The following is a 12,423-nucleotide window of genomic DNA, read 5'->3' on the forward strand; positions in this document are numbered from 1 at the left end:
AAGACTAAGAACATTATCTAGGCCATGATATTCCAAGACAGCCACATCACTGTATTTATTTCCATGAACTATTACAACATTTGCATGATCCTGACTACTCATGGATGTCTGGCTACTTTTACAGTAATAAGGCCCTATACTCTACTTTACTAGTTTATTATAAATCTTTGTTGTAGGATCAATAATTTCTTATGTCAGTTCTTTCAGAAATCTTGAATTATTGAGTATATATTGAATTATATTGAATATATTGAATTATTGAATTATTAAGGCCTCTGCCTTCAAACCAATGAAGTCCTAATTCTCCTAAGGCTCGGTTATTTCCAACTGGATGGTCTCACTTCTGATACAGTCACTCCAATTCCCCCCACCTGTACATTCACAGGCTTTAGTGAAGACAGGTAAAATGTTCTTTTATTTGACAGGGCATACTTGGATTACTTTTTATCTTGACTGAGGCCTCATCCTACAGTCTCCACAACTTCTTCCCTCTACTTACACAGATAAAAACCTTTTTGTTACTTGTTTGAGTTACTGTGATAGGTCTCACCTAGCTTGGCAAGTATTACTTTATCTTTACATTTTCTGCCCATGAGACACAACCTCACTAATAAATACTTCTTCCCCTCTTTCTGGAACAAAAGACTGATGTTTTTATGAGGAAAATATTTTCCAATTGTCTTGCCTTTGATATATCTTAATCAGCTTTTACACTTGTAATAAAAATAAATCTTCCCCTCTATTGAAACTGGCTAGCATTCTTGGTTCAGCTGATTTCACAAAATAATCCCACAATTTCCTAAAACTCCTCCTCTTCCTTCTTCGAAATTAAGAGTCTATTATGCTGAATTACTTTTCAGTATTATTAAAATTTCAATATAAGAGACTCTTCACAACAGGCTTACTGTTCTTCAGTCTTTATATACATTCTGTGTCTGTTTTCCAGTTAGAGAAACAGGAAAAAAATGGTCTGTGATGATGTGGAGGGAACATATTTCATCATGTTTGTGAACCTTGGGTTTCTTGGATTTACATGCTCTGCTCAAGTATAGTATATAAATCATATTGCAAATCATTATTTATTTGATCAATATTGATTGTGATCCTAATAACACTTTTTCATAGAATCATTAAACAAAAGCTGGAAAATTTATTCAAGTACCTGTTCTCTGCACCTGTTGATCCTCTCAGACAACAAATCTGAATTATTCTTTTCTTCATCAAGCTCAAGTTCCAGGTGAGACAACTTGTCCTAAGTGAAACAACGAAAAGCAACCTCAACATATGACTTTCCATCCTCTTCAGATTGCTATCAGAGCATTCCTCATTAAACTTCAAGAACCCAAAGTGTCTGAGAGACTAAGCTTGGAAACTGAAATGCCTCTTAAAACACACAGCAAAAGAGGTGGCAGGTAGATAAGCCTTTAGAGTGAATTTGTTTGGCAGAAGTAATATAAAAAATTTGTTTCCTTTTTTTAAATCACTCTCAACAATTTCAAGAATATAAGATAAATTCTGTATGTTTCTAGAGACTTTTTTGACTATCTGGATTACATTATACATTTGGAAGACAAATTTCTTTTTATCTGAGTACAATGACATAGAAATGTTTATGAAAGTCAAATGACAACCTAGTTAAACTGAACAGTTATGAACCTGTAACAAGTTAGTCACAATGTTATTCAGACTCCTGAAACAAACTGATATCAAAGGTTAAACAAAACTACTAAATATTTTTGAAGTTCTGAATGATGGACCTATAAATGAAAATTATGCAAATTTGTATGATAAGCGCTAAACAAAATTAATTAAAAAGAAGTTAATTAAAAGTATGAGAGAAAATTCTAATTTAGAACATATCATGTTACAATAGATATGCTAACAATTTACATTTAAAATATACCACATTAAATCCTACAAGGATTTTCAAAAACATGAAGCTATTTTGATTCCTTCCAAGCAGAATCCATGTGAAACAAAATTATTTTCATCTCTTCTAAAAAGAAACAAACCCTTAAGAACGTTTTTTACCTCCATTAGTTTGATTTGTCTTGCCCGATCATCTTTTAAGTGGTTTTTGGCTTCTAGTTCATACTCCAAGCTTTTCACAGTCTGTTCCAGTAACTGAGTTTTTGTTATTGCCTCATCCTGGGCTCTCTGGTGGTCCCTCAGGTTTTCTTCCATCAGACGCATCTGAAGCAACAAGATCATGGGAATACACTTGACACTGTACTCCCTATAAACAAGGGATGGCAGCAAAGGGGGCTTCCTGCAAACATGACAGATCTGGAAGTATGACAGGAATTCCACTGAGTTACCGACTTTTCACAGTAATTTTTGTTTTATCCACCAGATGGCACCAAGAAAATAAACTTGGATTATGACCTTTAATGAGATAACTGCAAACATAGTGTGCTTACACTGTGTAAAGATACATTTACATATTTGATGTATGTATTAGTGTAGGTATCTACATACAACTCCATTAACTCAGGAGCTATGTTCTCAAAATCAATGTTTTATTTTTCATTTTTCATCATGGGTGTTCATCCCTTTACAAAGGCTCTCCATCCCTGGAGAATAGAATAAATATAGAAGGAAGACACAACAATATACAGGAACTACTCTTTCTTCTATTGTTGTTCTTTTAAATTTAATTTCAAACAAGTTTTCTAAGGGGAGAGGGCAATGTAAGAGTTCTAAACTGGAAAAATCCTACTACTAAAATATTCCATGCAGAGAAAACATCTGTGACCAATGTGTTCTCATAGTTTTTTCAACTGGAGAGCAGGTATATGCAGATTTTTATAAGACTGGATTGTCATTATGGAAAAATTTACATACTATGAAGCAGACACTCAAGACTGGTTGATTCTTGGTTGCATAGAAACCCTTGTCATTTAAAGCTGCACCTTGGCTCATATGAAAGAAGAGGAGAATGTATGTCTGTATGTTTGCTTGTTTTTCCTAAATAACTGGTGATATCAAAAATACTTCTAATTTCTCAACTCCTTCAGTAGCAGGCATTAAAGAGGAAGAGATCATCAATGGAATCCTTGTCAAATGACAAACACTGCATTTATCTGTCCTAAACAGGAACCCCCATTTCGCCTGCAGAAATAACACACCGATCAACACCATGAAAAATCAAACTCAAAAGCATGCTGAGATCAGCCTCTCGTGATGTACATTAGAGTACACAAAAGCATGATAGTGAACATTCATTATCTTGAAAACTACCTGCACTGAATTCTAGGTCAAAGTTGAGAATTTCTCACTGAACTTATGAGTCATTACCTCATCTTGCATTCTTATGTTCATCAGGCGTGATTTTTCTACCTCAATGTTTTTCTCCTTTAATTGCCTCTGCAGATCTACAAATTCCCTGCGGTTTTTCTCCTTGTATTCATCAAGCTGGCTCTGAAGCTCCAGAGTTGATGTTCTTGAGATCTCCACCATTTCAGACATCTGGGCAAAAAGTATATATATAAAAAGTTGTGCTGTGCTTAATAAAACAAATGGGTTTTTTTCCTCCAGCTTCAGTATCCAGCTCAGTATTTTCAAACAGAAAATTTATATTATCAAACGTTCCCAAATAAATTAGTTTCTACACAGAAGTGGGAAAACACAAAACAGTCAAGTTAGCTTCTAATAGCATGTGTGGCAAGACTATTCTTTTTGTCTGTCAGCAGTTCTTCCAGCTGAGTGACACAATGAATTGCACAGTCACACCTCAGTATGTCAGTGTTGTCTGTACAGTTTACACACAGATAGCACAATAAATCTGATGCAGAAATTTTGAGAATCAGCTGTAAAACTCTGAAATATCGCTGTACTGTACATGAGAACTGAACTCATATCTGGGATCTGGTTTGTACAGAACTGGTTTACAATGTCATTTTGCAATAGTGGGGTTCCAATCATTGTTCCAGCCCTGAAAGCTTTTAATAAGAGCCTCTAGGTTAAAGAAACTAATAGTAAACTTTTCATTTTACATTTTTTTTACACATTTAAAAAGATATAATTCTTTAAAATTTGCCTGTTCAATTACTTCTATCTGGTAAATATAGATCCCTGCAGCCTCTTCAGCATGAACTCAATGAACTCATACCTCCTCCTGTAACTTCTCAACAGTCTTGTTCAGTTCCAATCGTTCATTCTCCATTTCATTCTTTATCTGCTTTAACTGCTCCTTCTGCTGAGTTTCATCTTTTAATTGCTGACTTAACTGCTGTCGTTCCTGTGAAATGCAACGGATGTTCTCCTGCAGTAGATTAAAAAATACATATCATTAAATGTAGACCATCTTTTCTAATGCCTTAAAGGTATGTTACTTCTCACAGTAATACCAGCAGCTGCTGTAAAATTAAGACAAATTTCAGGTTTTACAGTTTGCTAGCTAGTATAGGACAAACACTGATATATCATGCTAGAAACAACTGAATGTCCATTTATACCTCTTTTCTTAACTCAAGTAATAAAACCATGATGCAGTGCGAAGGTTGCTACCAACTATCCAAAGGCTGCAGTTTCCTCAGTATCTGCCTGCTCAGTACACTGTACTGTATTTCAGTATTTGAAATCTGGATGCCTTATATGACAGCTTCAATGGCCAATTTAAGTATAATCTCTAATTTGAGTGCCCTCCATGTACAAAAATCCTTGAGCACTTTTCAGTGGAATTGGTTGGCCTGTCACAGTGTAACTGCAAGTCAGGCAAACAGTCTGTCAGTTGCCAATTTAAAGCCAATCTTTAGTGGCAATTAATTACTTTGTGAAGAAGCTAAAGTGTTATTATATGAAAAGAGAACAAAATGGGGAAAATGAAAAGGAGTAATTTGTTTTCATACTAACCTAAAAGATTATTCTGATATTTCTCTATTTTTTCCAAACAATACTAGTTGAATGTTCTTTACAAAATCAGTAATTCATGTCAGATGATAACTGAAAATTAAGAATGTATTTCAATTTATAATGCTCAGCAATGCTAATTCTAGATGCCTGCCATTATCTACCACAATGAAAAGATAAACTTCCTGGTTTTCCACCCATTGAAAGGACCCCATGTTCTGATTGTTTCATTTAAAAAGCACAGATTACTTGATGCTGCCATCCATAATGTTGGTATAATTATTAGTTTTTAAGATTTCACAGTACCATATATGATATGGTTAAAGGGCATAATAATTAGGTCATTTCCCTTCTCAATGGTACAAAAATGTTGAAATGTATTTCATTTCCTGAAACACTGCCCTACACAGAGGTGGCTACCCTAAAACAGAGGTTAGAACACAAAACAAAATGCTACAAAAATACTCCTCACTCATGCATCCATAAACAAAATTTCAATACAGAGGATGATTTTAGATGAAAGCACTAAGGCAAACTGTCTATTACAATTAAGTGCATACCAGCTTTAACCTTCCTGACTAGAAATCAAGAATGGAGGAGGAACAGACTTGGCTGTTTCCAGTAAGTGTTACAATTGGTATTGTCATTGTGTTTCTTATACTAGATACCATTACAAGTAATTTGTGTTATGTAAAAAAGCAAGATGGGATAGTCAGGAATTACATTTCCACTGAGATATGCATTATTACAGTGCCAGAGTTTGTCTTCTAAATTGTCAATGGTAACACAAGGCCAAATCAACTTACTGCACAACATTATTCATTAGAACAACTCTAAAGACAGAAAGGCTGAATTGTTCTAAACAAAGGGCCTGCTGATTACATCCTGAGGTCTGTTAGTCCTCATATCCGGTGGACAAGAGTGTAGAATCAGAAAGAGGATTAAATTTAATGTGCCAGAATTTAAACATAAATTGTGAATAAAACATCAAGACAAACTCTGCTGTCACCTTCCATAGAATTCTTTCATTTGGAGACCCTGCTTGGAGGCAGCATTATTTGGCACAATACCCTGAAGGATGCATAAACAGGAAAAAAAAGAACACATTTTTCAAACATCTTGACCCAAAGCTAATCAAGATGCAGGAGATGTGTATGGTGCATTGATCCATGTTACACAGCAAGGTCAAGTCAGCCTGTGACAGAAGGGAGTTCTTAGGGAATGTGCTAAATGCAAGCCAGTGATGAGCAACGTGCCCCTACAGTGATTGTGCAGACTATCAGTGATACAGACAAGCAATCGAGGAGAATCAGTGAGGGAGAGCAGGTAAACAGATTTAAAATGAAAAAAACAAACAAACAAACAAAAGACCCAAAAAAAAAAAAAAAAAAAAAAACACAAACCAAAAATCAAGCCTGACCAAAAGCCTCAGAGGAAACATTCATGAAGTTACGAGAAACATCAGCTTAAAAACATCATTTTGTGGAAACAAAACTCACCCATATTGTTCAAACTTTATATTCTTGAAGCACATTCAATTTTAAAGATACAGAAGTATTTCCTTGCTGTCATTATTTTTTCTTTTTACCATAATTAACCGAATCATGAGAACATGCTGGTTAACACAGTCTTTCCTTAGCTTTTAATTCCCTTAGAGACAAGTTTCCTTTTCAGATTTTCAGAACAGAAATGCAAAATTTATGTTGAAGGCAACAGGGGAAAACATCCATTCAATTAAAAAAGTGGCACTAGCAATTTACATGTACCTCACTTTTGAGTCTGACTTGTTTGATAGAATCCCTTGAAACTTTAGCTTCTAGAAGCAAAACTGAGAGAAGTATAAACTGATGCTGTTGAAATCAATCCTTTTTTGGTACATATAAAAGATGAATCACAGAGAATAAAAATTAGGTTTGTAGCTTTTGCAGACACAAAATATGAGGTAAATAAGAAAATTTTCAAGATGTATACACATTCCACTCATTAATAAATAGATCTGAATTTTCATGCCATATGAATCACCCAGTCTTGACTCATACACAACACTGACAACATCTCTCTCCACTGCTCTGAAGTAGATGCATTCTCCACGTTTAATTTCTGGGCTAATCTGGAAGAAAGCATAACTCTTCCTGGACACTGGGTGGAGCAAGGTGGAAAGAGGACTTCATTCAGAATTTAAGAGGCTGCAAATTCTAGTGATACATGTTAAAAGTCTATAGTTTTGTGATTAAATATTCCAGTTCCATACAACATTTGCAAATAAGGCAAGCACATAAAAATATAGAAGCAAACGTCCTGATATTTGTCCATTAACAATATTTTTATTGATATTCAAGTACAGCTTTTTATTCTTTTACATGTTAACACCTTCATAAGTTGCATGATCACTAAAAATAATAATTTGTGAAACCTTAGGCAGTTTATTTGGCAGTTCATTTCCCCAAAATTTTGCTAGATGCATAGAAATAGAAAAAAAAACCAATTTGAATTTGTTGATGCTGTGGTTTCATTACACATTTGAACACTGAAGAGAGGTTTAAACTTTACAACCAAGTGTACTTCAAAAATAATGAGATGTAACTCTACAGAAAGCTATAGTGACTCAGATAAATAGAAAATTTAAAATTTTAAATTATCCAAATTTTTCTTGTTCTTACCTGCATATCTTCTAGCTGGCTTTCCAAAGATACTTTTAACACTAACAATTCTTTTCCCTCCATTTCAGCATGTTTCAAAGCTTCTTCTAATTGTTGCTTCTCTTTCTGCAATGATGCAATTTGATACATTCAGAAACAGTGGCCAGGTCTTTAATCTGGGATGTAAACTGAGCTGTTAAGTCTTTTCACTCTGGCCTGTAACTGATTTCCCCAGTCCCAAGGTGTGACTTGGTTTTACTCTGGTTTTCGATGGGAAAATCTTTCCTACACATGTCAGTAAACTGATTCTTGACAACTTGGTTTTCCTCACCCTTTCCTATGGCATTGTCCATCCTCCTCTTGGTCAGTACATTGCAAAGAGGAAGACTACTTAAGGGGCTTGTTTTCTTAACTTACCTCATATGTCTCTAATTTTTCCTTCAATGAATTTTCTTCTCCTTTCATATTATCAATTTGTTTGTGCAGCTCCTCAATTTTCCTCTCTAGCTCAGTAAGTGTTCTCTTCAATTGTTTATTTTCCTCAATCAGCTCTTTGACTTGATTTTCTACACTATTTCGCTTCTCTTGTGCAGCATTTTTTTCACTTGCAAGGACAGCAGCACTCTAGTGAAAACAAATTATGCCATGTTAAGAAAAAAAAGAAGAATTTATGCTGTTTTCCAGCAGGAGTTCCATAAGGCATCACAGCAAATACAGCTAGGATATAACATTAAAATATCAACAGAGACTTTAATATTTAGCATTTTTTCTCCTCGGGCATATGAACAGATAAAGTAATATATGACACCTGAATAGTCTCATGTTTGTCTCATAGGTTCACCTTAACATCTTCCTCTTTATTACACTAAAATATTTCATTACCAAATCCCATTGTTAGGTAATTTCAAGTAAACTAAAAAATTTAACAGATAGAAAAAGCCATATGGACCTTTAAGTAAGAACATATTTATGAAGAGATACTTCCACAGCAACACAAAATTTAGGCAGCCTCACACCACTGATGATTCCAAGCACTAACATGCAACACACTGGTGAGGCTGCAGAGTAAATGACAGATAATATAAAGAGATTTGCACACTAAATAAACAGTGGTGGTTCAACTTGTATTGAATACTGAGTTCAATTTGTATTCAAAAATATACACTTTTCTTTTCAGAAACTCAATACATAGCACAAACACAAATAATAATAATGAACAAAAAATCACAACTTCTGGCACTGGATTTTTGACTTTTTTTTGCAGGGCAGCTGGCTGCAGCATGTTACTTTTCAGAGCTAATCATGACCTTACCACTTACCCTCTAAAACACCCTACCATTTGCTGTGGAAACCATGAGTGGAAGTATCTGTCTATATTATTATACCATCTACACTCTTGTAACACAGACCAGGTATGCACTCATAAACATTTAAATCTAAAGAGCAGGAAGATATAATCTTTGCTCTTCACTGACTTCTCATTCAGCATCCGCTCCAAAGAACTTAGAAGAACCCAGGGCGATTCTTGTTTCTGGGTATTCAGGGGCTGATATAAAACAATACTCTGTACAAAGATCTGGTTCCCAAGTACAGCCTCACTGTCTTCTACACCAACACCTTAAACAACAGCAAGAACATCAGAACAAACACAGGAATCAATCCAGGCCAGGATTCTCTCTCATGGCTGATGCTTAAACAACAGCAAGAAAATCAGAACAAACATAGGAATCAATCTAGACCAGGATTTTCTCTCATGGCCATGGCTGATGCTTACAGGCAAAAAGAAAAACAATTATGAGGCAAGCCTTTCATTATTATACACTCCCAGCTCTCACTTTTTTCCATGAATGTATCATCAATTAATTTCTCTAATCCTTCTCAAGTCCATTTATACTGTTGGCCTCTACATTATCTGGTAACAATAAATAATTACACATTCATTACTGAAGCATAACATTTTTTGCATGTGAAATTGTGTTTATCTGGGCGAAAACACAAGAAATCCTATCAAACTACTCAGAAACTATTTTGTGAAATATTTTATGAAAGCATGAAAATCATTTTTCATTTACACTATTTTTGATTGTCACTCCTGATCTTCCTCTCTCCTTAGCCAAAACGAGTAAACAAAGTTATATAAAAGGGTGTTTACAAAGAGTGCCCTCACTAGACTGTTTTCTAGCAAGCAGCAGCTTTAAAATCATGCAAATTAGATAAAGCAGTAACTCAGAAAACACTCAGACTGTCTACAGGGTCAATGAACTTATTATACAAAAACTGGCAGCATAAGCAGGCTGACAAGTTCTGGTCTTTTGAAAATCCTGAAAAAACTTGTTCTTCTAAATACACAGCTAGTCAAAAGCTCTGAAATAAATCTCTGTCAATGCTTTAAGATTTCACGTACTGGAATTTCAATAGCATTTATATATTCCTTTAATTTTTGCTTTCTGCATGCAGCAAAGTTTGACTAATTAGCAAGCAATCCACCAGTGGCTCTTTTAGTCTCATTTCTCCTTTCTGGAGCCGAGTGAAAGCAGCTGAGGCACGCTGGGGAGTTGAGGGAAAGGAATGTTGATTTGTCTGTTCTTTTTCATCCAACTGCCTACATGGGGCTGGCTGCAGAGTAAGAGAGGAGTGCAGTAGACCCACATCAGACCTGGAGATTGCACTACATCAACCATGGTTTGCTTTACTTTCCCAACAGGAAGCAGTATTTACTTAAAAGTGGATGCACACATGCACAAAAGCAAACAACCCAACAACCACCCTCACCCCCCCAATCTATATACATAAATAAACACAGAAGTACTATCTATCTATATATGTTATTTAACCTAAGAGGTTCAAAATTATGTTCAGATTACACAGATGCCATCCTATCTAGAGATCTGCTCCAGCCTGCTTTTTGTAGTATGTATCTTAGGATACAGACCCAAACATTAAACTAAACTATTATTTGCTCTCCTTTTTCACTATATATTTCAGTAAATTAGCAAGAAGTTAGGTGAATACATGTAAAATGTAGAGAAACGTAAAGAAGCAAGTATTGTCTTTATTAACCTAATTTAAAATCTTGGAAATAAATTGGATATATAAATAAACCTTGCTAAAGTTCCAGTTGATTGAGTGACCAGCACTTAGCCAGCAGATCTTCACAGGTCTCAAATGACCTTGGCATCATTATAAAGGTTATACCTGCCAAAGCAAATTCTCTAACATGTTAGGGACAAAATTCCTTTCTTTGACACACACATACTTTTATGGTAGAAAACTCTCTTGGTATATATGGAGAGCTGCACTGTATTGTAGCTGGAGAATGAATGCTTTTCTTATAATCTGGGGAGACTACAAGGAATTTTCTTTACAACATGGTTTCACTGTACACATTGTTTCAACATCTTTTCAAGTTGTTTCAGACAAGACTGAAAAGAAACACAGGAGTATCTATCTTAGCAGTTTACGCAACTGTACTATACACATAAGACATGGAAGATCATTCTGAGGATATTGTTCAGGATAATACTAGACAAAACAATCCAAAAGTATCTTCAATTTGATAGTGAAGTTTAAACAAAGTCAAGCCATACAAATACAGTTTAGATGTCTCTTGTATAAGAAAAAGCACACATAGCATAATTTCTCCAAGAGTCAAATTACACAGCTGAGTTTAGACAGTAAAAAGCTTATATTAATTTTTCCCTAGAGTACTGAGAATTTCATGCAGAGCTTCTTCACTGGCACAAATGAAGATTTTGGATTATAAGAGCTTTTGGCAACGTATGCCATATCCTATAGTAGATTACCACAGAAAGTTAAGGTATCAAAAGTCTCCACAAGTCTTGCATTGTTAGTCCTCTCTGGCACCCCACATTACTTTCCACCTCCCCGCCAGGCCTGCTGTTGGGAAGACACATGAACACGACAGCAAAAAGCCCAAGGATCACTGGAGACTATACAGAAAGCATACAAGCTTTGAAATGCAATTCTGACAGACCTTGTAGCAACATCATTAGGGGAGAACCTGGTGGAGAGAGATCCCTGTCCATATATTGAACACTTACATAAGGTTCAGGCCAGCAGCCATGACACCATACACAGCCACTGCTGATGCACAAAGGATCGCTGTGCCCTTTGCCAATGGAGCCCCTGCACACAGGCAGCGTGCTCCTGCAGTGCCACACAGCCAGCAGGCAGATTACTCATGTACACGCCACAGGTACAATTTAACATTGTCATTAGGGATGGCTCGCTCTACTCTGCAGAGAATATCCCCAACAAAACACAGAAGTAAAAGATATGAAAACCACTGCATTGAAATGACAGTGAAATTACTATGTATGTTGATAAAGTCTGGATATTGCTGTCCTTCATAGGCTAAAACTGAAAGTAGCAAGAACAAGGACAGTTTAAACTGTCCAACAGTATTTACCAACAGCCAGAGGTAATCTCTGGGGTTCTGCCTACATGAGCAAGGAAGCATGTTTTCACTGAAAATTCAGGAACTGGCTTACACATTCAAAAAAAGGAGTTAAAGGCTGTTTGCAAAAGCATTCAGTTAATGGGTTAGAGTGATGAGGATGAAAGAAGAAGGAAAATTGAAAATTAAAGGAATAGTAAGTACAAATGAGGAAAAAGCCAGACAGGGAGTGATTGTGCTGTGGATCCATTTCCCCCAGTCCACATGTGACTTGTTTGTAATGGTGCTGCACATAAACAGTGTGAGTTAACTAATGGTCCTCAAGGCTTAATGACACGACATCAATTAATGACTTCTGTTGGTGCCCATTCATAAATCCTTTACATTTATTAATTTGGGGATGTTGGAAAAGTTTTGGCAATTATTTTAGCTAAGTTTATATAATTTAACCCATGGTAACAGAACTAGGTGAAGGTCACAGAGTAATGATTTAAGTTGAATATAAAACATTAACAG

At 35.6% G+C, this 12,423-nt stretch overlaps 1 protein-coding gene across 12 annotated transcripts in view; it reads right to left on the bottom strand.

The window, feature by feature from the left end:
- Positions 1–12,423, bottom strand: part of CGNL1 (cingulin like 1) — a 55,979-nt gene that overhangs the window by 11,861 nt on the left and 31,695 nt on the right. For all 12 annotated transcript variants that reach the window (XR_012057542.1, XM_072933775.1, XM_012578512.5 and 9 more), the window contains 6 exons: positions 7,908–8,114; positions 7,512–7,616; positions 4,112–4,264; positions 3,298–3,468; positions 2,032–2,193; positions 1,163–1,252 (listed from right to left, as the gene is read on the bottom strand). Coding sequence is in view for 11 of the 12 variants with exons in the window: in XM_072933775.1 (XP_072789876.1) it covers positions 1,163–1,252; positions 2,032–2,193; positions 3,298–3,468; positions 4,112–4,264; positions 7,512–7,616; positions 7,908–8,114 (888 nt within the window). In the remaining variant the exon portion in view is untranslated. The remainder of the gene's footprint in view (positions 1–1,162; positions 1,253–2,031; positions 2,194–3,297; positions 3,469–4,111; positions 4,265–7,511; positions 7,617–7,907; positions 8,115–12,423) is intronic.

Source organism: Taeniopygia guttata, chromosome 10 (genome assembly GCF_048771995.1).
Source record: "Taeniopygia guttata chromosome 10, bTaeGut7.mat, whole genome shotgun sequence".
Lineage (NCBI taxonomy): Eukaryota > Metazoa > Chordata > Aves > Passeriformes > Estrildidae > Taeniopygia > Taeniopygia guttata.